Below are 26,488 nucleotides of genomic sequence, written 5' to 3'. Positions count from 1 at the left end.
TCTCCGCGACTGTTCGACGAAACAGAAATATAAACAATTTTGTTAAAGGAATGGTTTGATACAAAAGGACATGTTCGTAAAATTATTTTTTGAGTAAAATAAATTATTTTCGTATTTGTATATGTGTCTTTTTTTGTCAGTGTTTTTCAAATTCTAGCAGCTAAAAATTGAAGATTGCTCGTAGCGAACAATCGTATGAACGAGAAGATTAACATTTGTCGATCTTCGGTATAAATGAGAGGGTAAGTCGGAGGAAGAAGGATCAGTTATAAAGGTAAAACGAATGAAGTTTGAAAATAGAATTTTATTAGCTACAGTAGCAAAATACCTATTCACTTAAATATTTGGCTTCACACGATTACCAGGCTAAGTTCATTTATATTAATATACAATATGTAAAATATGCCATATTGGATATGGGCAGTGTCCGTAGTAGTACGATGAACTTACTTTTCATACAAGATTTACGAGATATAAATATACATATAATATTTATAATAAACTTTTATATATATATATATATTATTTTACATGCTAGAAAATAGTACGCTAGGCACTTGTTTGAATAGTTATAGAAATAAAACTTACGGCATATACGATTTCGTGATGGGAAGGAAAGCATTTCGCGGGAAATTCAAAGGCGGCAGTAAAAACAAGTGTAAAACGAGATTTTTGACCAAAGAAAGGATCAACGAGGAAAGCAATAGGAACATGACAAGAAAGATAAATACACTGGTCCACGAAAGTATTTGAACATTTACCAGAGAAAACTTTTACGTCCGTATTGTATGAAATACAACGTCCATGTTATATGAAACATTTTGAAATTTCATTATCACTGCAATCAGATACTATTGTCATGATCGTATTGATAAAATTTGTAAACAATCGGAAAATCTACGTACACGTTGCAGGATATTTGCCGCAAATATATATTTAGTAAACAAATTAATACAGAGTATGAATAGCTTAAACAAATAATAAATGCCGAAGATGGTGCGATAATCTTTGCAAAATATATACTTGTACCAGATATCGTGTAATCTCTATGTATTTTTTCCGATCTTTAAACTTTATCGATATAATCGCGATAGTTGAGTCCGATTATGGTACTAGTGAAATTTCAAAACGTTCCCTATAATATATATATAGTATATCTATTAAAAAGGTGTCTACAAGCGTCCAGATATATAATACTTTCGAGAGTCTGTGTATAGGAAGAAGAGGGATACGGAGAAAAAGGAAGAAAAAGAAAAACGAAAGGGAAAGGAGACAGATTAAAAATAACGAGGACGAGACACTTGCGGCAGAGGTCAAAAAGAGAGCACGACAAGGAGCAAAAATCTCTGTCAGTTTCTTTCGTCTTCCGCAAATTTTTATTCGGTCCTTTTCCTTCCAGACCTAATTCCGTCTTATGTATAACCTTCTTTATAGTTAGCGATAAAGATAATTGGCGTCGTTTTAACGGAAAAAATAAAGAAAAAGAAGGAAAAAGTAAACAAAAAGGAAAGATGAAAGAAGGAAGAAACGCGGGAAATAAAGGAAAGAGAGCATAAACACGCGGGTTTACATGGATTTACGTGTTCTTTATACACACTTGGCAGCGACTTATTCGGGACCTGAGGTTGCCTGCCTTCAAGGTCTGTTTCTCAGGCCTTTGGAACTGAAGCCTGTCCTCTATCGTCGTCATCCAAAAGCTGATCTCGTTCGAGTAATAATGGCAGTGTTCTTCGTTACATTCGATAAATGGCGTTGTACGGAAATCTTCCAGACAGGATCCGGAACTGGACAAGGATTGTCCTCCACCCTGGGCACCGGCACCCGTATGCTGAAAGCACGTGAAAATTAGTCGAATCCCCGTTTTCCGATATTCGGGATTTCTATCGACGTAAAACGAGAAAAGTTTGAATTGGAAAACGGGGGGAAGCTTAGGATCGAGGAGGCCTGTGAGCGTTTCGACGTAAAAAGTTCGACGAAAAGGTAAAAGGTTGGAGACGCGTGTTTAAGAGTGTGAACGAGGTACTCGTCGAGGCGTGTAGAAAATACGTCGTGTTAAGTACGATGTTTGCCAAATAACTTTGAGAGCCAAAATTTAACACGCGAACGTGCATGTAAAGAGGCAGATAGAAATGCTTAAAATAAATAAAGATTACAGGGGAAAAATGCGATAAGCATCGCGTGATGACTTTCTGAATCTGACGAACTAAGCGTTAAGGTGCCTGATACGGTAACTTTTACGAACGAATGTAATTAATCGGGTAAACGTAGTAATTTATTTTTACTTTTCGATTGTTCATTTGAATTTTTATAAAAACTTTCTATGTAATCAAATTTACGCGTTTGAGTACAGAAATGAAAAGAAATGTTCGTACCATGACAAAACTGTATCCGATCCAAAGCCCGGTCCATCCGTGTGGACAATCTGGAATATTCAATGACTGGCTGTGTACGGCTATCACATTCGCTGGAACCTCGCAAACCACGCATCTGTAGAACGAAACGAAATTTCATTTGTTAATACTCATAATACCATTTTGCCATGTTCGATAGTTTCGACTTGAACGAACGATTAATTTGATTTCGAGTAACATTTTTGTCAGTCGATGCGATATATCAAATTTATATGTATTATTTAGCATCTGTTCGTAACAACTGCTTCTGGAAGTTGAATTATTAACAAATGTATATTAAATTAACAATTTCATTTTGCATACCCGTTTCTATTTACTCTCATGGAAATGTTTCTAACTTTATATAAACTGAAATGTCGTGACGCTTGCATTGAAATTGCAACTGATTTCCACGCAGAATAAAATTTCATTTTACATAGTTTGGCACAATGACGAATGAAACAATATAAATAATTATTCCTTCGTTCAAAGAATAGCGTATGCTTTAATTCTTCTTGCAATCTATATTATTAAATATGTGAAATGTTTCGAATATTTGTATCAACGATTTTTCATAACGGCAAGTTGTAAATTACGCATCGGAACAGTCTGTATAAAATAGTAAATTGGAACAACAAATTATTATAATATCCGGATACTCGCGTAAGCTTTCAATGTGCGTGTTTGTTACATAAATTATATCCGAGAAGCATGATTATTGAAGCGAGATTCAACGTTTAACATCTAGAATCTATTTAGAAAGATATCATTAAAATTATTTCGTAGGTCTGTTTTACTTTTCGCCGTACTTAAAACAAATGAATCTACGATATTTTTTAAATAACTAATTCTAGAAACAGTGCTACTGCCTAATAGTAAATCCTTTGAAAGTTACCAGGTATCCATCTATATCAATATCAATCATCTCAACTTGATCGCAAACATTTGCAAAATAGAAAAAAAGAAGAAGAGACGATAAAAATGCCCCACCGTAAAACCAAGCAGCGTTCATACAAGTAACGCGTCAACGAGATCAACGTCTCGTTTCCAATGCATCGTGTCGAATACGAGATGCAAATAGAGTTCAGTCGAGTTTCCCATGGTAAATGGGAGCAAATTGAACGAGATCTATACGATTTCCTTCTAGTCATCGTGACAAGTCAATCGATCTCCGTTCGGCTGAACAAATCGCGAAAAAATTACTTATATCTTTGGAGGTTTGTAAGTTGTTTAGAGAGATACAGCGAGGTTGTAAATTAAAATGCTACTTAGCAACATCGACTGACGATGCCGCGTCCGAGGTTCTATGCATCTCGTAGAATCTCAGATCATCTCAGAAGCATCTTGAATCTCGGATCATAAAAGTCTTTTTTATAACATACAGGTTTTTTTTCTCGAATAGTATACTACACTCTATCTTTTTAAATACAGCAGTATCCGAATTCCCATTATACGATTACTCTAAGATATTCGAACTGTCTACAAGGTACATGGCACATGGCACATGGTAGGGTGGCAACATAATCGTGTTTAACGGTTGATCGATGTGGAACGGACGTTCGTTCCGCGACATAGATCCACGCTACAAGAAACATCTTATTCGAAGGAAACGTAGCTAGGCATTCGATGTGCTCCGGCGATTTTGTTTCATGGAAACGATCAACGTACCTGGAGATGTATTCCTCTATCGCTGTCCCCTCAATAGGCATCATGGGAATTGCTTTAGTGGTCGACAACCAGTAAGAACGATCGCTACGACTTGCATAGTTACAAACGTTGCCGGTGTCGCAGAAGAGGAACGGCATCGTCGAGAACTTTCGTACGCACGAGCCGGCGTGACCTGTTTCGTGATCATTTATTAGACAGGTGAATCAGAATAGACGAAGGAGAGAAGAGAACAAACTGAAGGCACATGCAAGGACGTAGATATCACATAGATAATACGTATCGATACGCTTGCAATCGACTTCGTAATTATTTCTCTATCTAGCGTACTCGCGCATATATACATGTACATTGGCTCACGAAAGTATTTCGACAGTCAATTATCATTACATCAATAAGTCAATATCATTTAATGGTATCATCTTTAGAACTAATTATATACATATTTAATAAATGTTTTACGTTGACGATATACTCGTGTCTCGTGAGAAGAATATTTCAAAAAGTTTCGTATAACACAGATATCATATTACAGGCAAATGACATATTGCTTGATATCATTTGGTTAAAAAATATAATATTTTGAAATGAACATTTCATCTATTATGGTCTAATTATGAAGATATTATTTAAGTTAAGGAAAAATCGAACAACAAATACTTTGGGTAATTTAATTTTCATCCGTGGTACTTGCCTAAATCTTGTGAGTGCGATCTTTCATTGCCATCCGTAGATAACATACTGTATCCTTCCCAGAGTTGGATATGTCCAGCATCACAAATGGGCACTCTGTCAGTCTGACTGTGTTTTACCAGCAAGATACCAGTAAGGTAGTCAGGCGCAGCTTCGCATGGTAGTCCTGGTTCTCCTGGTTCACCCGGATGACCCACGGGTCCTTGAAGACCTGGCAAACCAGGAGCACCAACAGGTCCTTGCAATCCTGGTAATCCAACTGGACCTGGTGGCCCTTGAAGTCCTAGTGCACCTTTCGTTCCATGCAATCCTGGGAATCCTGGTTGACCTGGAGCTCCTTTCTCTCCTGGCGGGCCTGGCGGGCCAGTCGGTCCTGCAATGAAAAAAAATAAAAATTCAAAGTAAATGATTTACACACTGAACTGTTCGAAAAGTCCGCAGCAGTTTTTATTACGAACTTTTGCCAAATAGTAAAATGTTCGAATATATATAAATATCGTCCATAGCTTGATACTAAATGGAGTTAAGAAGAAACATGCACGCGAAAAATTTTGGATCTTAGCCGGAATATTCAAGTGTATTCGTCTCATTCATTGAATTTAGTATAGTCAAATTATTACTTGTCACGATATCTATAAAACTTGAATTTTCGATATTTTGACGTAATTGACCGTACCAGGGTAACCACGGTCTCCTTTTGGTCCCATCGGTGGTTCGAGGCAGTCGAGACCCCTGTCACCCTTCTGACCAACAAACCCAATAGCACCCATTTTTCCCATTGGACCTGGGAATCCTTTTTCACCTTTCGCTCCATCCAGACCCGGTGCACCCTCTAGACCAGGCCAACCTCTGTCACCTTTTTCACCGGGGAGTCCATCAATTCCGGGAACTCCTGTAAATTTAGTAAAATGAACGTGTTTACAAAATTACCAAACGTATTCCAAATAGAATAAGATGAAATTATTTGAATTAAGTTTAGTAGTTGCCTCGTAATTTGCCAAATTGGATAATAAACAATTTTCATTATCGTCTTGTATTTGCACGAACTAGTTTTCCGATTGCGTTAAGAAAGAAAATTTTGATCTTAGAGATTAATCATGTTCAGCACTTTACCTCCAAACAAAGACAAAATTCGTGATCAGGTAAATGAAACAAGAAGTTTATCGATTCAGGATGTTAAAAGTTGCGAGTTATCCTAAATCTACTGTTTGTTTAAAAAGAAAAAGAAAAAAGATGGAAATGGTACTGACAAAGGGAGGTTTTAAATAACAGAAAATAAACAGCAGGAATGTATTGGATGATTTAATAATTTATTAATCCCTGTCCATTTACCTGGGTATCCTTGTTCTCCCTTTTGTCCCGGCAGACCTGGTTCTGGTATACAATTTACACCTTTTTCACCTTTTGGACCTACTTGACCCGGGAGTCCTCTATGACCTGGAGCTCCATCTTGGCCTGGTAAACCGGGAGCACCCATAAGTCCCATATCACCCTTCTCGCCCTGTGGCCCGATAGGGCCATAAGGTCCCTGATCTCCTTTATGTCCTGGTAAACCAGGTAATCCTCGTTCTCCCTTCTCTCCTGGTCGTCCTGGTACTCCTTCTCGTCCGTGCTTTCCTGGCAGACCTGGTAGACCCTTCTCACCCTTGATAGTTAATCCAGCAATTCCCGTAGGTCCACGTGGACCTTCTTCACCTAAAATAACACATTTCACATAGTCGATCAAAGCTTGATCTTTTGCAGACACAATTGAATTGCGTTAACGATAGAAAATGTACAATAATAAATTAGAAATTGAGAGTACCTTTAGGTCCAGGGAGACCAGGTGGACCTGGGTTTCCAACTGGACCTGATGTGCCCCTATCTCCTTTTTCACCATCATAACCAGCTAGACCTTCCTCACCACGATCCCCTTTTTCTCCAGCTATACCTCGTAATCCTGGCATACCTGGTTCACCTTTCTCACCTTTGATCGCAACTGTTGGTCCAGGTTGTCCCCGGTCACCTTTTTCTCCAGGCATACCACGAATACCAGGTTCCCCAACAAGACCTTGTGAAATAATTAAATCCATTAGTTTCTACAAAACTAGTTTGTACACTATCTTAGAAAATTGAAAAGAGTTTCAACCTCTTACCTGGCAAACCACGGTCTCCTTTGCCACCGTTGAGGCCAGGATGTCCTGGAGCTCCCACATCACCATCCAAACCAGGGAAACCAGGTGGACCCGGTGGACCGATGTCACCTGGCTCACCTGGTAATCCGTCGATTCCAGGTGTTCCGGGTTCGCCTGGTGGACCCATTGGTCCCTGGTAATTTAAAGATATTTTAAATTAAACTCCTTGCTATGGATTTTCATTCATTGTAAAGAATAAAACGTACTATATCTCCTTGAGAACCATGGAAACCTCTTACTCCAGCGTCACCTTTTAGCCCTATAGGTCCTGGTAAACCATCGCGACCTGGCAGACCAGGTTCTCCCTTAAGACCTGGCAATCCGTCTACACAATTACATGACAATCCACGTTCTCCTTTGTCTCCGTCAATACCATCTCTACCAGGAGGACCAACAGGACCACGGATACCTGGCATTCCTGGTTCACCTTTCTGTCCTTTCTCAGAAACTAGACCTGGTTCTCCTTTGCGTCCCTAACGAGATTAATGGTTACAATAAATTTGCAATTCCCACTATCTTCGTTAAATCCCAATTGAGCATAATACAAATTTGCTGTGATAAGGTGTAATTAAATACAATTAAAATATCTTTAATTGTATTCATTGAAAGAGAAAGAAAGATACAAGTTTTATAACTCAAAAGTATAAAAGCTTATTACCTATTATCTTATTAAGTAATAAATACCAGTTAATAAATATATATAATATTCCTTTTCAGCTTTTTCAATTGAAGATATTACAAATATCGAACAATTAGCTTAAATCAGCATTTACGAATGTAAAAGACTTACTGGCAATCCTGGTAAACCTTGATCACCTTTAGGTCCTTGGAACCCAAGAGTTCCAGGAAGACCAGGTAGACCAGGATGACCTATATCTCCTTTTGGTCCAGTTAATCCAGGGCGGCCAGGTTTTCCTTCCATTCCACGTAATCCAGGGAAACCAGCAGCGCCTTTTTCACCTCGTTCTCCTTTCAAACCAGGTGCACCTTCTATACCAGGTCTACCTTGTAAACCAGGTAGACCACGTCTTCCTGGGTAACCTTTCGATCCATCGATACCCGGTTCGCCACGATCACCTTTGATACCTGGGAATCCTGGGAGTCCTGGTTTGCCAGCCTCGCCCGGCAATCCCGGTTCACCTGATACACAAAACAATTACGTTTATATTACAATTATCATATTACTTTGAAATATGAAGTGAATGATACACGAGAGACACTTACAGTGGCTACAAAAGTTATTTATGCACCATTGTATTTGCTATAACATTTACATACGACTTAATTAGTTCCAAGTATATTAAATTTTGTATTATCTAGATATGCTTTCTTATCACTACAAAAATTTGATGTCACGAAAACGAAATTGTGGATCTTGATAAAAAAAAACGTTTCATTAAAACGTAAGGGCATGCGCAAATACTTTACATAACCACTGTATAAACTGTAGAATTTAGGAATTGCATACCTTTATTTCCGTCTATACCAGGAATTCCAGCAACACCAGGCGGGCCTGGAGGTCCCATCGGACCAGTATCTCCCTTTTCTCCTGGCGCACCAGGCAAACCGCCTATGCCTGGAATACCTGCATCACCCTTCTCTCCGGAAAATCCTGGCAGACCCGGCAGACCATCAGGACCTTCTTTTCCTGGTGGTCCTGGAAGACCTTTCTCTCCCTTCTCTCCTGGTGGTCCTGGCAATCCAGGGCTACCCTTGACCGAGATACCAACTTCACCTTTTGCTCCTTTCAACCCTGCGGCGCCTGGGAACCCTCTGGGTCCTTCACGACCAGGTTCCCCAGGGAAACCCATTGGCCCTATGTTACCCTTGTCACCACGAGGACCTGGTAATCCTCTTGGTCCAACTGGCCCAGGTGCACCAATTGATCCCGGTGGTCCAGGTGGACCCTGGTCACAATAGTTTATTATTATGTTACGAATACATGAGTATATAATGCTAAATTTGTAAAGCTAATCAAAATTGTAATGAAAATAAATAACAAATAATTGTATCAAATACGAAGTACAATTTGTACTTACCGAAATACCTTGTAAACCTTTGTCACCACTTAACCCATCCCTTCCGGGAGGACCAGGCTCTCCCTTTTCACCAGGAGCACCTCTGTCGCCTTTAATGCCTTTAATTAATTCATCCGGAATTGGACACAGACCTATTTAAAATAAAAGTAATCAAATTACTTATTGAGCACTGAAACGGTTTAAAGCCTGAAATGATACACGAATTCCAAGAAGTATAAAGCATATCTACCGGGTTCTCCTTTATCTCCTAATGGACCAGGTTCGCCCTTTGCACCTGTTTCACCTCTTCGGCCTGGTTCTCCATGTTCTCCTTTCACACTAACACCAGGTTCTCCTTTTCGACCAGGAGCACATGGTCTTCCAGGAATACCATCTTGACCAGGGAATCCACGATCTCCCTAGAAACAATAACAGGATGAAAAGTTTTGAAAAATTATTTAACGCATTTGCTGCCCCGATCACTATTTGCGGGTTATAAAAATATTTGTATAAATTCGATAGATTCGATGATGATTCCAAAACGCGGAACTTTGTTAATAAAAAAATATATCATACGTGTATTTCAAAAGTCACATAAGTTAAACAAATTTTTCAGGAAAAACAGAAAACTATTTGGAAACATACAAAAAATTATTTACGATAAAAGTTATCAGCTGTTCTAAACAGATTTTATAGTATTTCTACATAATAGTACACGTATTTGATATTTCAAACATACTTTTCGATTAAACGCATCAAAAACCAATTAAGAATTATAGAATTACATAATTATTTCGAAATTTGAACGGAAGAAATTGACAGAATGATAAAGGTTGAGATCGCAACAACTTACAGCAATACCCTTGGGTCCTGGGAAACCTTCAAATCCCATCGGACCTTTTTCTCCAGGCGGACCAGGAAGACCAGGTGGACCATCTCTTCCTACCGGACCTCTCACACCTTTATCACCCTTCTCTACTTTAAGCATGTTTTCCGTAACCACTGCTGGAGTACCAGGTTCTCCTTGTGGACCTGCTGCACCAGGAATACCATCTTTTCCCTAGTAATCGGAAATACACGATATAGTAACGATTTTCTATTACATATTAAAATTTTAATTCTACTTAATTATAAATTTCCGGTACGTGCTGGTAAAGTTATCTACATCCCATTGGATATTCTCTCGAAGCTATGTTATTTTAACTCAAACGACTTGAATTTAAATAACCCGATAAATCTGTGCGAGTCTTTTCTTTCAAAATATCTCCTTGAAATACGAAATGTAAAATAATGTGCTGAAAATACCGGAGGCCCTGGTGGCCCAATTGGTCCAGGTAATCCGTCGCTGCCAGGTTCTCCGGGGAATCCTCGTTCTCCAGCCGGGCCTCGTGGTCCAGGAAGTCCAGGTTGTCCATCGAAACCACGATCACCTTTGATTCCTGGTAATCCCGGCAGACAGTCTATACATCGCCCTCCTATCTCTCCCTTCTCACCAGGTGAACCTGGAAATCCTGGAATGCCGTTTTTCCCTGGTGTTCCCGGCTCTCCTGGTAAACCAGGTTCTCCGGGCGCTCCTGGAATACCATCCACGTCGCCAGGAACTCCACGCGGTCCTGCGTAACCGCGTTCTCCTTTTTGTCCTTTCTCGCCATCTCTACCGGGCGCTCCGTCCATTCCTTTGGGACCCTATACACGTTTGGTAATTTTCGAAATATTATTAAGTATTAAAATTAATATTAATTATCAAACGAATTGGAACTATCAAACCAGTCGAAATAACTGGCATCGGATTTATTGTTTTTCCAATTACATATTTAATTAACCATGTATAACTTATTTAGATACGTGTTAAAGGCCGGTAACTCTAGTGTTAGGACTTGGACAAACTTCATTCTAAATAAAAACACATTTAAACAAATATAAAAATATAAAACATCCAGTAATAAAAGAATTCTTGTATTGGATCGACCTATTAAATATTCGAGTATCGATTCGTATTGATTTCTGAATAAATACCCACCATAATCGACGCGCCTTTCTCTCCTGGCAACCCTCGTGAACCTGCTAAACCTGGCGGACCATCAAATCCACGGGGACCTGTTGGTCCAGGGAATCCTGTGATCCCAGGTTCTCCTTTTGCTCCCTTTTCTCCTGGCAAACCCTCTGGACCAGGAATACCTGCTAAACCAGGTCCTCCTGGTGGCCCAATAGGACCTCTTGGTCCTGGATCTCCGGGATATCCATCGGCACCGCGAGGTCCAGTGGGTCCTGGAAAACCTTGAGGCCCTTTTGGTCCTGGAGGCCCTGGCGTACCTTTCCCACCCTGCAATTAGTAATTACAGGCAAAGTTTTTATTTGAACAAGTAGGATTTAATATCTCAAAAATAATTATTCTGTTATCATTATACTATCATTCTTGTCATTCTATCAATTCAGATGAAAAGTTATATTGTACTTCAATTCTAAAAATATATTTACGTTGCAAAAAGAGGTCATTTAATCTATTCGTTTCTTACGAAGATTAATGTTGGTAATACTTACTCCAGGTGGACCAGGTGGTCCTCGTAAGCCTGGAACACCCATAGATCCATCTCGACCTGGTTCTCCTTTCTGTCCAGGGCGACCTGGAAGGCCGTCTAATCCGTCGTAACCCCGATCACCTTTGCGTCCAGGTGGACCTGGAGGTCCAGAGAAACCATCCCGACCCTGAATATAGTAAATGTACAAATTAATTTACATCATCCTGCATTTTTACTTTACCATTAACATTGCTGTTCTCCTCGCTTCTTATTCACGTCCTATATCTTTTCAAATATTTTTCTTTTTGCAATACTTTGTTTAAAAAGAGCGTCAAATACACAAAAGGTAATGAGATTATATTGAATACCATAACCAAATATTGAAAAACTATCTAGACTTTAAAAACGTCTATTGAAATATAATAATCATTTTAGATCATGGATCCAAGGAAAACAACACGTTTAAATGAAACGAATGAATATACTTACACGAATACCTGGTGCGCCTGGAAGACCTTTTTCTCCTTTCATACCTGCAGTGCCAGGAATACCATGATCACCAATTGGTCCCTGTTCTCCTTTTTGACCGTCCGACCCTCTTTCACCCTATCATTGCAAATGAAATAAAATAGATATAAAGGAACAGATCGTATATAATCGTACAATTGCTCGTTATATTTGCTTGTTGCATTTTATATCCCATGATATTTCATTTAGATACTCTTTGACTATATAAATAATGTATACAAATACAAATTTTTATACACTAAATTGCTCATACATATATTTGCATTTTTTTAAAACTAGAACCTAAAAATTTAAAACGTTAGTGACAAAATCAATGTACTCTTTGTTTATTTTAATTTTGTAAATGTTAAGTATTTAAAAAGAATACCGTGTCTCCTTTTTCACCACGATCTCCCTGTGGACCTGCTATTTCTTCTCCCGGATGTAGAAAGCCGCCGACTGCAGGCGATCCAGGAGGTCCTTGCTCTCCCTTCTGACCTTTGTCACCTTTCGGACCTTCAAACGCAAGACCCATGTTTCCCTTTTCTCCTCTTGGTCCTTGTAGACCAGGCGGACCCTGAATACGATAGTTGAATATTTAAAATCACGATATCCTAGTATTATCGTTTATAGATTAACTCTTCACCAATATAAGTGTCTTGTTTATCAATAGATAAAGAGTAGAGAAATTATTATTTTCAATGATTACAAACAATAACAGCATAATGGTATTATTGCAAACGAACGATATTAAAACGAACTTCGCTTTTAACACGGTTAAGTGTACAGTGAGTCAAGAAAGTATTTACGAACAGTAACTTACATAAGGACCACGATCACCCTTAGGTCCAGGAAAACCACGCTCTCCTTGTAATCCTGGTTGTCCTGGAGGTCCTCTGACGCCGTCTATACCCGGTTCTCCCTTTTGACCTACAGGGAACCTACCAGCGAACCCTGATTGACCTTTGTCTCCCTTGGGCCCTCGAGGACCTGGATAACCACGAGGACCTGTATCTCCAGGACGACCAGCAGGACCAGGTTCACCCTGAAAGATAATCGTCAAAAGATTTTCACATTTTCATTTTATACTACCGCATATTCTCATCTTTTGTTTCAGAATTTCTCATAAATGCACAAACATCCGTATTCTCGTAATAAATATTACTAATAAAAATAATTTGCAGCATGCGTACGTCTGTTCCATTGCAACCATCACGACCAGGTAGACCAGGAGCTCCGGGCGGGCCTTGTACTCCAGGAACACCACTTATACCCGAGAATCCAGGTATACCCATTTTACCCTGGCAAAAATTATTGTTAAAATTAAAATTATTGTATATTATTATTATAAACAAAAGCGAACGTTAATAGTAAAACAGTACGTACTCTGTCACCTTTCGGACCCCGTAGTCCTTGAGGACCAGGATCACCTTTTTCTCCCTTTGGTCCCAAAAGACCTTCTGTTCCAGGAAATCCTTTTTGACCTTTGGGTCCCTGTGGCCCCATTAGACCTGGCGGTCCCTGTACACGTAAGTCAAAATGAATTAAAAATTCACAAATCTAGTATAATACAAAAATTATATTCATTTAATTTGTTCTAACATTCTGTCGCAGATATCTGTTATATACATGTATATATCATAATGCGTGTTTTTGCAATTACTCATATGTTGTCCTATAACTCACACTGAAACGAAATTTACATCAAATTACTTTCACCTCCGAATTAAAAACCCAACCATCGTAATTTAGTAGGAAACAAAATAATACAACAGTAACACTGATTTTATAGCTAATTCTTTTCCATTCGTAACTCCAATATTTCCATCGAAATTAACATTCGACATCGACGCCTCGTGTGCTTTTCTCGTATTGTCTTGAACTATAATATCCAATTATGTCTTACAAGTTTACATTTTCGTGATTACCGTAAAAAAAAGAAACAAAAATAAATTTTGCATACAAAATTCCCCTCGACGAACACTTACTCTGGAACCTTTCTCCGCGAAACATTTTGGCACGCAGCAGGCCGACCCGGTACAGTTTCGTTGTGGCTTGTATCCTGGAACTGGCACAACCGTGTAACTGCTCGGATAATTTTCCGAGTCTCCGGCCGCGCCATATCCACCACGTTGCCCTGAAGAGTATCCGCGTTGTCCGTAAGGATCTCCGCGTCCATAATCGTCTCTGGATCCATAATTTCTATCGTAGCCATCGCCAGAAGAATCTCTGGACCTTTGTTCTCCACCGGCCTCTCCTCTTCCGTAAGGGTCTTCGTAACCTCCAGATCTTCCGTAAGGATCGCCAGCTTCTTGATTGTAAGGATCCAACGGGGTTTGATCTTGACCTTGGTTGTAAGATTCTTGATCAAAGCCTCCTGAGAGGAGAAGATTACTCGCGTTAAACGAATCGGATAGACGATCTATGAGATGGAAAGATGGGAATGAAATCGTACGAATTGGGACGCTGGTTTTCGTGTTTAACGCCATGACAACAAGTATCATCTTAAAAATAAACTATAATCGTTACAGAGAAGGTATATGCAAATTTATATTTTTCAAATGTAGGCAGAAATGTTATTTCGTAGAATGAAATCCCTAGATAAATACGACGATATGAGGAAACAGACGTGAAATGAGAAAAGGATTGTAAAGGACTATTAACAAACGCGTAAATGAACCGAAAAATATAAATTTCGTTGACGTTAACATAAAGAAGTAACTTTAGCTGAAATCGTAATTCAAAATAATTGTTCACCCAAAACGCGCGAGCTTGGAAAATTATAAAGCCGTGCAATTGCAGAATCATAAATGAGGGGCGAAGAAAATGTTTCGAAATAAAATGCACGTTACTCGTCGCAGCTTTATTTTGTGAAATTCGACAAATTTCTCGTCTGTTAAAGTTTTGTTCTTTTATCAAAATAATTCGTTCGAAGCTCGAGCGACATCAGTTTTATGCCTTTTCAAAATTCAATTTCCTATTAGCCTATTAAATTTTATGGAACACCATAAACTCGTGCGCGCGCGCAATAACCGCTGGCACTATCGATTAATAGGAAACTATTACACAACGCTGTAAAGACAAAAGATAAATGTACGATCCTGTTAATTAGCGGGCCGAAGTTGAATTCGCAAATCTGGAGATATTGCGACGGGATCGTTTCGAAGGGAAGAAGGTGAGCGCTGTTTCTTGGAAAATTGTTAACAAATAGTACGATTAATACAGAACATGTTCTTACTACTCGTTTAAATTTTTAACACGATCGTTTCGATAAATTATTTCAACGTGCTTTAACTTATTACACGACTTTACCTTTATGTTATTTACATATGTATGTAAATCACGATGAATAATATGAAGAGGATTAAGAGGAAAATTGTGATAAGTGCATTTTTACTGATTTTTTAATTTTAATATTTACATTATGACTTAAAAGAAATAATTGTTTGATGTGCCACTGGTTTTTCAGAGGTATAAAGTTGCGTCAACGATCGTTTAAATTTATTACCATAATTAGTTTGGTATCCGCCGGAATCATCAGTTCTCTGATTATATTCATCTCCATCAGGGTATCTGTTGTACCGATCATCGTAATTCTGACCTTGATAGCCTTGGCCTTGATTATTTAAGTACCGCCTATCTTCCTCAGAATCTATACAGTAGAATGCAAGATCAATTTACTGTATATGTTATGTCAAATTATTATAATATTATTCAAAATTACAAGTTTCAAGAGTAGAATATACTCAAAGTATTTAAACAGCACAAATTAATAATCTTCAATTAAGAAAGTAAAAAATGATAAAGGAGAAGCAAAAATTAATAAACAGGATTAATAAACCAGATAATCAGTTTAATGAAAGTTAAAGGAAAGGCTACATAAAAATACGAAAGAGAAAATCAACTAAACGATTTATCCGGAGAAGAAAGAAGCAGTGCAATGATTTTCGGAAACGAGAAATACTATTTTAAAGTTTCAACCGAGGTATTTATTCGCGTTTGCAATAAATTTTTTCTTCCATTTCATCAGTGTATAAAAAGGATATAAAAAGGAGTTATCTAGATATCCATAGAATAGAATAGAATGCATAGAATTGAAAATATTATCCAATTATACTTATCGGCAAGAGGTGGAGCGAAATTTTTGTTCTATGCAGAGAAAATCAAGAAGAGATAAACCCCGTCGTTACCTTCGTTGTTCGTAACAAAAGCTCTCCATCGTGGTGAAATATTATAATCGTCGTCAGTACTATTTGGTTTTCCAATATCACCTCGTCCAAGTGGAACAACAGGCGGAGGATTGTACGGCCATGATGTGTGGTTATATTGCTGAAAAAGAAAAAGATATAAAATAGAACAGAGATTTTATTTGACGACTTGTTCGAAAGGAAGTAACGTTGTTTAATTGCAAGAGAGCATTCATTTTTTATTTTCTATTGCAGTTATAGTAATCTTTTAACACGTTCGCTACCGCAGTACGTTCACGAAAAATCCTATCTTGTTATTTCTACGATATATGTAATAATACTATACATTTTCATCGATTTTCATCGTAGAATATAACCGTCTAAAATATAATTTCTTTGCAATCAAGCACGTCAGCTATACATATCGTTTATTTCGTAGTTTAGAACAATTAAATTTAAATTAATTTTTTACGCAATATTTATTGATTGCGCGTTTTTGTTATAAAGACGGTGCTGAAACTTTCAGAAAATTATGATTTTCCAAGTTGAACGGTAAAAATGAGATTGAAATATTTCGAATAACTTATCAAATAAATTGTGAATTCACGTATCTTATGAAACTTTGTATAACTTGAAGTTTTTTCGATATGAAATCAATTGTCTACTTGTCAGTAGATCAAGCAACCGATTAGAATCAATCAGAATCAATCAGATCTCAGTAATCGATACGAAGATGCGCGATAAACGTAAGTATCGATTGAGCCGTAGATCATGCAGATCTGAGGCTATTGACTGAAGGATCTATAAACTACTTTACCGACGGAGTATGACCAATCGTTCGTAGACGCTAAATTGATCTAATTCGATGAAAAATACAATTTTCGAATATGTATAGTTGCTTACGAAAAAAGTCAAAGGAGTTTGATAGAATATTCTAACATAATTACGATTGTTATCGTATTGCAATTACACATACAGAACAAACTGATCATAACACACTAAGCTTTGTTCGATAAGTATTTGCCTATGTACTGACCTTTCCGAAAAGAATAGTGTGACTGTTATTCTTAGAAAATACAAATAACTTTTTCGCTTTGCCAACTAAAAGTGAAATAAATAAATTAATAACGTAATATGTATTGGCTATATTCGACTTAAATTTAATAATTGATCCAAAACGATAAATGTGTATATAGATGCGTGGCGTGTATAGAAAACGATTAGATTCGGCACAAATGAATTAAAACGACGTACGGGATAGTACTTGAAATAAAAATTTGTCACGAACTTTAATTCTGTAAATTACAAAGGAAAAAGGAACATAGAAATAAAAAATGTTTGATATAATACGACTTGACGATTAAGAGAAAAGTTACGTTTCGCGCTAGAACAAGAAAGCATAGCTAAGCGTATGTATCAAATGCCTAGATATGAAGACTAAAAACGTTTTCAAGAGGATCTTCTTACATCTTAATATTTAATAGGTACTTCTGAGGTTGCATCAACTGTCGATAAGTTATCAGCTACGCTTCTTGTATGACAGAGCACATTTTATTTTTCATTAATTTTTAATTCGAATTTTCATGATCCACATTTTACAGCGATGTTAAATAACGATGTGTAAATTTCAACCAAAAAGTAAACTCCATAAATCCAAAGCATCAGGATCGTTACTTAAGCCTTCCACATATTCTCTAAAATATCTTCCGACATCCGAAAAATCACGTAACATCTCAAATACACTATGCAAACACTCACAAGGTGAACATTAACATGAGCGGTATAGCGTAACTACGAATCTACCAAAATGTTTAACGACTCACGAACGACAGTGCATCGTACGTGCATATAATAGAGCGACATCTTTTTCCAAGAGATATCTTTCAACACACGCGGACCAATTTCTATACCTCGATCCCTGATCTAGCCCTGTCCGCGTACGGCGACCATATTATACAAATTAGCTCGATTCGGTCGATGCGTCATCGCGTTCGCAGAAAGTCATTGTCTTGCCCTCGTTTTCACGTTTTATCCTTTTTAAGTTTCGGGATGGTACGCGCTGACAGGAAGCGCGGGAGATAACGCTTCGCCCGTTATCGTTTTGAAGTGACGCGCCGCACGCTGTTCCTCTTTGGTTCCCTTTCTGGCCAGCCTCTCTGCCGCGCGTTTCCCTCGAACATTTCCCTCGAAAAAGCTGAATGAAATAGTACGGGCTTTATCGAAACAGAAGATAATCGTGTCACGTCGATGCCGTACATCTTGGGAAACTACGAGAAGAGAAGCGGCAAAAGTCTCGAAAATTCTAAAGGCGAACAATTTTATCACCGTTTACACAAGTATTTGTCTACTTAGCGAATTCGACGAGTTACGAATTTAGAGGGTTCTCTCGCGAGAGAAACCATAGAAAATGTTTATGTACGTATTGTAATATTTTTGCGATCTTTGCTAAACATATTTATTGATTAAGAAACGCTTATTTTTACAGAAATTTCTAGTGGACCATATGTCGTAACAGATTCGCATAATTTGTCGAATCTTCATCCTGAATTCTAATAATACGAAGCGATACAGACATCTGGACGCTGATAATACGATAATTCGCAACGACCTCGTCACGAGTTACACGCGAAACTGATTTACTGACATCACTGCTGAAAATATGTACAGGATTATGCCTTCTCAATTCTGTGATGCAAGAATATAAGATCTTGCTACGGATATGTCGAATTTTTTATAGAAAAGTCAAAAATTGCTGTTTTGTGATACGTCGCGATTTAAATCATTTGTACAATTTCTGTTAATTCTTACGATTTTATAAGATAAATTAAATTTTCCTTGAATTTTCAACCAACAGTCTAAGTACGTAATGTTCTTCTACTTTTATTACATTTTGATCCCACTCGCGTTTAATTGTCGATACAACTCTAAAATCCCGATTAATTAGGATCTTTTAGATTAATCTTTTATTTATATAATTATCAAACGATTAATGAATAGAGTTTGATGTTGTAGAAGATTAGACGAAGTCAGAATTTCAGATATAGTAGACAGATCAGTGGAGATCGTAGTTGCAATTTGAGATTAAGAAGCTGCTATGAATACGAAACATAATTATCATACGATAATGTACTTATTTCCAAACAATGAATCATAGATATTACGTAGCGCTTAGCGCTACATTAGCTTTAAATTATTCCATTTACCTACAATTTATGCGTGGCAAAAAATAGAAAAGATGTATGCGAGATTATTTATTACTATGACCACATTATGATAATATTATCAAAAGTATAAAAGTTGGAAAAGTTGTTATTTCCGAGCTAGTTTTTCATCTAACAACTTCGTCATTTGATTAACGAGCACAAAGTAACATAAAACCTTTCCGAAATACAATCACTGAATACTAATTGCTTAGATCATACATGTCAATCCATATTCGCTATTACTACCATTTAAAATTAATGATATTGTAATATATATTATTATATATCGACAAATACAAGTTACAATTCTAGCAAATTATAATTCTAGCAAATTTCAAAATTCACTTTGTTTCGATTTGCCGTGATATTACATATTTCATTTTGAATTACTATTATACGTGTATTTGTAATTAATTTGTATGTACGTTGACTTTATAGAAAATGACAAATTACCAGCCTCGTAATACTCGGTCCGAAAATATTGGAAAAATAATAATCAACAAATATAATCTCCATTCTCCTCGATTCACAAAATGAAATTACGCTCGATACTATCTATAGTAGAATATCTATATCTACGTAAACATCGCAAATTCTTTTTTCTTGCAACGACAGACAACGACCAGAAGCATGCACCTACCTATAAATCTCATACGCCAAGTTCCAAAAATCGAGAAATTTATTCGAAGAAATATTTCCAAAAGTAGAATCTCCGTTTCCTCCTTTCGACCAAACCTCCAACCAAATTATCATCAACGTCACACGCATCTCTATCCTCGAGCATCCACGAAAACGACTCAATCTACACGGCCATTTCGTTCAACGAAGCCAGCCCAATTTTCTTATTCTAGATACCGGGACTATCTTCTCGTGACGGTTCGAGAATCGTTCCTTTTATCGCGTTTCTTGGCCGCCTTCGTGAATCCGCGATTACGTAACCAATCAGCCATCGCGTTCCAGTTAGGATCCCGAACGATCCTTTTTTCCTTCGATCCTCCGTCATTGCTGTTTGTCAACTTCACCTTGCTGCATTCCTCCTTTCATTCGCAGGGGCTGCTGCAATAAGCAGGCAGCTCTACTTTTCGGTAATTCCATTAAACTCGAACAGAACTCAAGTCAAAATCAATTAAAATCAAGTCACTCTTTCGAACCTACTGTAAATTAACAGTCGACTGGTATCCGCATTAATAACTTTTAACGTTTCTTCGATATGAAACTCGTAGGAACCGTTCGGACGTCACATCGATCATCCGTAAATTGAAAAGAACAAGAATGTGACGATGTTACGGAGCAACATGTATCTCAACAAGATTAATACGGTGTAGGACGAGGCTCGCTAATTCGTTGGTCAGCGATCTTTGTAATCTCGATGGACGACGCGTATTCATAAGAGCCAAGTGTGATATGTGTACGTTAATACGATGAAAGGAACCAAGTAATTTACTTTGTCGACAACATGCACGGTATGGCGAGTTGAAAACTACGCCGGTGAATATTAAGATTTCGTGAATTAAGATTCCCATCCCTTTAGTTTCATAGTTGAGTCATAACTTTACCCTCTGCAATGATACGTTTTCATGGAATGAATTCTTACAACGATAAACGGAGCACGCTATTTTAGGAAAAATAGCGATGAACTGACTCGTATCGTTATGATCCTTACGAGCCAATCATGCGAGAACACTTGTAAATTCAAGGCTGAAAATAATTAATACGGAATATTTTTCAATACATTTTCAAAATCATTTGTCCTATATACTATACGTAAAATCACAGGTTTGGTGAAAAATTCTATCGCGGTCAGGTTATGAGTGATAAATTACAAGCAAAGAGAACCGAATTACTTCATTCGGTGAAACTGTTATCGCGGAACGTGCAACAAGACTCGTTATCAACGTTGATCAAAGCCTAGTTACACAGGCGTTTATGCTGTTAATTAGCGCATTCAGAATTTCGTTCGATGCGATTTATCCGGCGAATAACGCTATCTTTAAGAGTTTTTAACGTGCAATTGACTTCACGACGATCATCATTAATCCCGCCGCTCCGTAAACCCGTTCCTCTGACTAAACACTTTCGCTACGGCGCGAGTGGTTGCCGCCTCGCGAAACAATTTTTCACGTTTCACGCATCACCGAACATGCACGAGACGCTAAAATTTAAACGTCGCGTAATAGCAGCTTGCCAACTGTAAAAGATACGGAAAGAATGGAACGTTTTAACGTTACAGCCGGTATGCAGACACCTCGGCTGGTGCATCCGAAACATCTAAGAGAGCTGATCGGCTAATCGATTCGTGTCATCGTAAGTCACGAATATTCTGCGAATGAAAGTGTAGAATGCAGCTGCTAACGATATACGAGTAAAACAGTCAAAATAAACATGCTTCTCATCCGGCGAATTTGCTGTGCAAACTTCTTAATCCTATGATGTCAGGTAAAATAAAGAAACTACGACGAGAACAGAACTACTGTTCAAGCCTGCGTTTAACGTAAAGTAGGATTTTTCGTAATAAAACTAAAATACCTTGAAAACGAGCAACATTAGGACTTTTACGTCAATTGTTATAATCGATATCGTATTTCGTTATTTTGATTTGGAATGCTCTTTTTTTTTATCTTACGTAACTTGGATTAGACTTCGACACGTAGAAACGACGAACTGTTATTGTATCCGATTTCTTTCTTTTTCTTGTTCTGTCTCCAAGCTTCGACGAAGAAAAGAATTGAAAGAGTGCTTACTGCCCCCAAGAAGGTTTCGTCAAAATATTTTATCGAGTTATAATAATCAAATTTTTGACAATCCAGATCTCAATCGAGCGCCCGAACTTCGGGACAACTAATTAATTTCACCATTCTCGACAAAATTGCAATTTCTACAATTCGAAAATTCTTCTGTTTTACGTTATTACAATAGTATACGTGTACTATCATCGTAGATTGCCTCGACAAAGGATGAATTTTAACGGTAGACGGATTAAAATCGGATCGCGTAGCGAATAGTAGACATCTACATACACGGCTGCATTCGACCATAATGATGGTGTAAAGGTTAAACCCGATTCAACCCCAAAACGCAATCTACCAACCCAATAACCTCTTGCAAGAACGAACATGCGGTCGTGGAGAACCAAAAAGGACGATCGAGTTCTTTAGACGATGGTAATCCAGCCGCGGTCAATTCCAAACTATTTTCAATAGTGACTAAGCTGGCTTATGTGCTTGTACGCGCCGTACACGTGTACGTGGCGTAATAAAATTACACAAAGCGCGGTTACGGCGTCTCGTAGGCGAACTGGTCGCTAACAGACGGTTGCCCTATTTCGGATTTAACACCTTTCCGTCGTTGGTCGACGACAAATCTGCTGAAACGTTCTTATCGCATCTGCGACATGATCTTCGCGTTATCGACCGCGTGCCCGATGCACGCTGCTCGGAAATAACTTTGCTAAAAGAGAAATAAGAACGCTGCAGAGCATTTTCTATCTCTACGTGTATATAGCAACGTTATCGAAAACAACGTACTGGATAATTTAACAAATTTGAAGAATTTCTACAGTAACCTTTTATCAAATTATAACGAAACGATAGAAAGATAATGTCTCTGTCCTTGGATACCAAAGGAATAAAAGAAGAAATAATAATATTCGAAACTTGTTAAACGATAAAACAATTTTCTCTGTTTCGGTGACGCAACGTTGAAACTCACGCATAAAGAGCGAACTGGAAATTTTTATTCTTAGATGAATAATTTAACTCTATCTATATGTCTAAATAGTAGTATAGGTTTGTTACTATTTATCGTGATATTTAGAAAACTTGTTCGTATGTTATAAGCATGAATATTTAATTACTCTGGAAGTCTGTAAAAGTTATTCGAAGTATTCGTTAGCAGGAAAGATAACAAATTTGTATACATGGGAAAAATTGATCGGAAGAAGCGATGGATATATTTTTCGACGGGAATTTTTCGACCAAGCTGATATTTTTAAAAGTAGCTTATCGAAATTGTATCGATTTTGCGAGGGATCGATGGAAGAACGGCGTTTTGGAGCAATTCGTCGAAATAGTGATATGGCGTGCTGAAGAGACAATTTCTAGAGTGGCATAAAGCATTCCTTGGAACGATTCGGTGAAATATGACGTGCAATTGGAGAACAATTTCTTGTTATCGTTGCTCGAAATCGAGTTGTGTAAAACCGGTGAACAGTTTCGCGTAGCAATTTATCGAAAGTACCGATATCCTATTCAGATGAAGATTGAGTTTTTGAAACAGTTCGTTAGCCATGGCATCGTTATTATATGGAACTGCAGAATGCTCCTTTTCTGCGATTCATCGAAATTACGTTATAAGAGAAATGAATTTCCTTTTTTCAAGTAGTATATTCAACTCGTAGAGCAATTACTTTTGCACAAATTTCTATTATTTGCTATGATTCTATTAACGCTATCGGTAACAACGTATTATCGCTATAAATATATGATATCGTCTCATGTTACTGTTTTATAAATATTGTCTAATATAAACAACGTATTATATCGGCTTTGGATTAATTGATCACTATCGATCATAACACAGTAACAAAATATGGTAGCTATTAGGTATGTACTAATTGCTTAGAAACTACAACTTGAGTGAGTAACCTTGGGCTAACTGATCAAGCTCACTTCCAATTATATCATCCAACCTACGTTAGCGTCATCTAAAGATAAAAGATGCCTTCTAACTATTAAACAACTACAGGTTCTATTAATTACAACCGTGGCCATGACTCGGCAGACGCGCAATTTAATTAACCAAACCAACAAATCATCGGAGGATTCCCATATGATTTCCGAAACAATTCCATCGATTTCGTTCAACGGATGGATAGAAAAATTCTAAAGTCTGGCAAGCGTTTCCGTAGAGGAACGTAAGAACGTAAAAGCACAACGACGCGATGCGATGCGACGCGACGCGATGCTCCGAATGATTTAATCGCGTGGGCAATGAATGTGCTGGCGCGAGTCGTGCGTGTTACGCCAGCCAAAGATCCGTCGACCTTCGAATCGAGCTTTTTCGCCCTCGCAACTCCATCGGTTCTCGAACGTGCACAGTGCACACAATGAAGCGAACAGAGGAGGAAAGACAGAAGGTCGGAGAGCACGCGCCACGAAACGCGATCCTCTCGGTTCGCGGTTGACTTTTTAGTCGTTCGATGCAACGCTCCATGCACGTGCGTTGCGTGCTCGAATGTACCAACGCAAAGGCGTAATCGATGAATGAATCGAACCGATCGCAGACATCTTCTCGTTTTGTCGGCGTCGAGCGATATACAGAGTGAGAATGAGTCACGATTCGAGAGATTATCGAAATTAAAATGACGGTTGTACGTACCCCACCAACTATCCCGGCCAGGAACACTGCGGATGCGACGAATCTGAAAAGACAATTTTTCCTAATTATTCTACGAAAGTGGAAATTATCATTTTGTTGGTTCACTCGCGTTATTATAGATTCTCGACAATTTGGGAAATTTCACAGTAAATTTCTTCTGTTCAGTTTGTTAATAAATGTGAAAAAGAAAAGAAAACTGCTATATAAGTAACTCTACAAATATTTATATCGTTTGTTTGAACGAAACCTCGGTTTCCAAAAGTTCTACCGTAGAAGCGTCGATAAATTTTGTTGCGTAACGACACGAAGTTTAAAAATCGAACGAATAAAGTTCTGTGAACGAACGTTGCAGCCTATAGCTCGTCGCTCGTCGATTTACTGATATCGTTCGTTAGTAAATTATCGTGCAAGCAGACTTAAACGTAATAAAACACGGACAAATCAATTATTTTCTTATACCTTAACACCGAAAATATTAGAAAATATTGAAGAGAACGTGGAGAATCTATTTAATCTGGAGGAAGCTACAAACGAAAGTGTAAAATGTAAAATTAGGAGGTTTCGTTGCAGTTTTCGACGATCAAAATGCAAATCTTCGACGTGAATTAAATCGTACAAATAAAATAGAAAGCAAAATACGAGAGGAATTTTCCAAGAAATCTCTATCGCTTCGCGGTATCGGGTTAAAAAAAACAGACAAATAGGTACGTACGTATCGAAAGAAGAGATTAGAGAAATAGGTCACGGTAGAATCATCAAGAATTTTACTAGTCTCCCGCGACACCGCAAATATCAATTATATTTTAAACGTAAAAATCCGTTATCTACATAAATAAAGGCGTCCGAAGAAATATTTCACGGCACTTCGCGCGAAACGTATCGAAAACTAATCTACGCGCGATTAACGCAAAAATACCAATCGGATGGACGGACGTCTTTCGCGATACGAAGCGCGAGACGGTGCTAGGTTCTGCGTCAAAAGGATAATTGACCAGAAATACGCGCGAGTTTCGTCCTTGAAATCCACTCGTCGATCCGTCGGTATGTAACGGGGGGATGAAAGTGCCCCCTCCGTGCATCGTTGAAATACTCGTGGCGCGTGCACCGAGGGAGAACAAGCACGGAGCAATTAAAGAAGAATAAAAGGATCGACCGAAGAAAGATCGGTGGAACGGGAACAGGTACGAAAGGCAGGTCTAGGCAGGGTGACTGCAAAAACTAAGATGTCTCGTGGAACGAGGAGAAGAGCACGTTATTCGACGCACAACAGTAGTTCGTCAGAGTTCACGGAGGTGAGATATGTATCTCGGACGATGCTTCCGTGTCACGTTGGTGGAAAAGCACAACACGAGCAACACGGTTACCGAATGCACGTGTTCGCGCAATATAGAGATCATTGACGTAACAACAGGTTGACGAACCAACGAGATTACCGCGAAGGAAAACGAGTAAGAACGGCGAAAAAGAAGGAAATGGCAGAAGAGGAAGAAGAAGAAGAAGAAGAAGGAGTGGAAGAAGAAGGCGAAGACGAAGAAGGAGGAGAAGAAACGTAAGGAAAGTAAGGAGAAAAGAAAGAATTTTGGAAAGAAGAGAATAGTAAGATGAATCGCAACTCACCGCAATCCCAACCGGGTCATTTCGACCTCCCTATTCCGCGACGGGTCTAGGGAGCCGAGGAGCACAGGCTAGCACAAGCACCGCACGGACAGACAGTCACAAAATATCGCGGGGAACCCGGCACCGAGTAGACGTGGTG

General features: G+C 38.3%; 1 protein-coding gene across 1 annotated transcript; it reads right to left on the bottom strand.

The window, feature by feature from the left end:
• Positions 1 to 284: 284 nt before the first annotated feature.
• Positions 285 to 26,488, bottom strand: LOC100649188 (collagen alpha-1(IV) chain). The gene is made up of 27 exons (XM_003399617.4): positions 26,350 to 26,488; positions 24,733 to 24,775; positions 16,157 to 16,295; positions 15,475 to 15,618; positions 13,955 to 14,343; positions 13,353 to 13,487; positions 13,160 to 13,267; positions 12,790 to 13,011; positions 12,355 to 12,543; positions 11,949 to 12,065; positions 11,482 to 11,646; positions 10,961 to 11,263; positions 10,246 to 10,626; positions 9,794 to 10,000; positions 9,191 to 9,359; positions 8,962 to 9,092; positions 8,391 to 8,829; positions 7,713 to 8,062; positions 7,129 to 7,395; positions 6,884 to 7,055; positions 6,553 to 6,798; positions 6,081 to 6,443; positions 5,425 to 5,640; positions 4,750 to 5,121; positions 4,059 to 4,230; positions 2,373 to 2,487; positions 285 to 1,828 (listed from the first exon to the last, which is right to left on the bottom strand). The coding sequence occupies exons 1-27, from the start codon at positions 26,367 to 26,369 to the stop codon at positions 1,577 to 1,579; spliced, it is 5,826 nt and encodes a 1,941-aa protein (XP_003399665.2). The 5' UTR covers positions 26,370 to 26,488; the 3' UTR covers positions 285 to 1,576.

The sequence above is a fragment of the Bombus terrestris genome, chromosome 12 (genome assembly GCF_910591885.1).
Source record: "Bombus terrestris chromosome 12, iyBomTerr1.2, whole genome shotgun sequence".
In the NCBI taxonomy this organism is placed as follows: domain Eukaryota; kingdom Metazoa; phylum Arthropoda; class Insecta; order Hymenoptera; family Apidae; genus Bombus; species Bombus terrestris.
This window is presented reverse-complemented; position numbering and strand designations above follow the sequence as displayed.

Excerpts from the sequence above, each read along its gene's own strand:
- LOC100649188 (XM_003399617.4), bottom strand. The coding sequence starts at position 26,369 with ATGACCCGGTTGGGATTGCG. Across the intron at positions 6,799-6,883 it reads AGGAGACCGTGGTTTGCCAG|GTCTTGTTGGGGAACCTGGT; the intron begins GTAAGAGGTTGA and ends TTATTTCACAAG. Across the intron at positions 5,122-5,424 it reads AGGAGACCGTGGTTACCCTG|GACCGACTGGCCCGCCAGGC; the intron begins GTACGGTCAATT and ends TTTTCATTGCAG.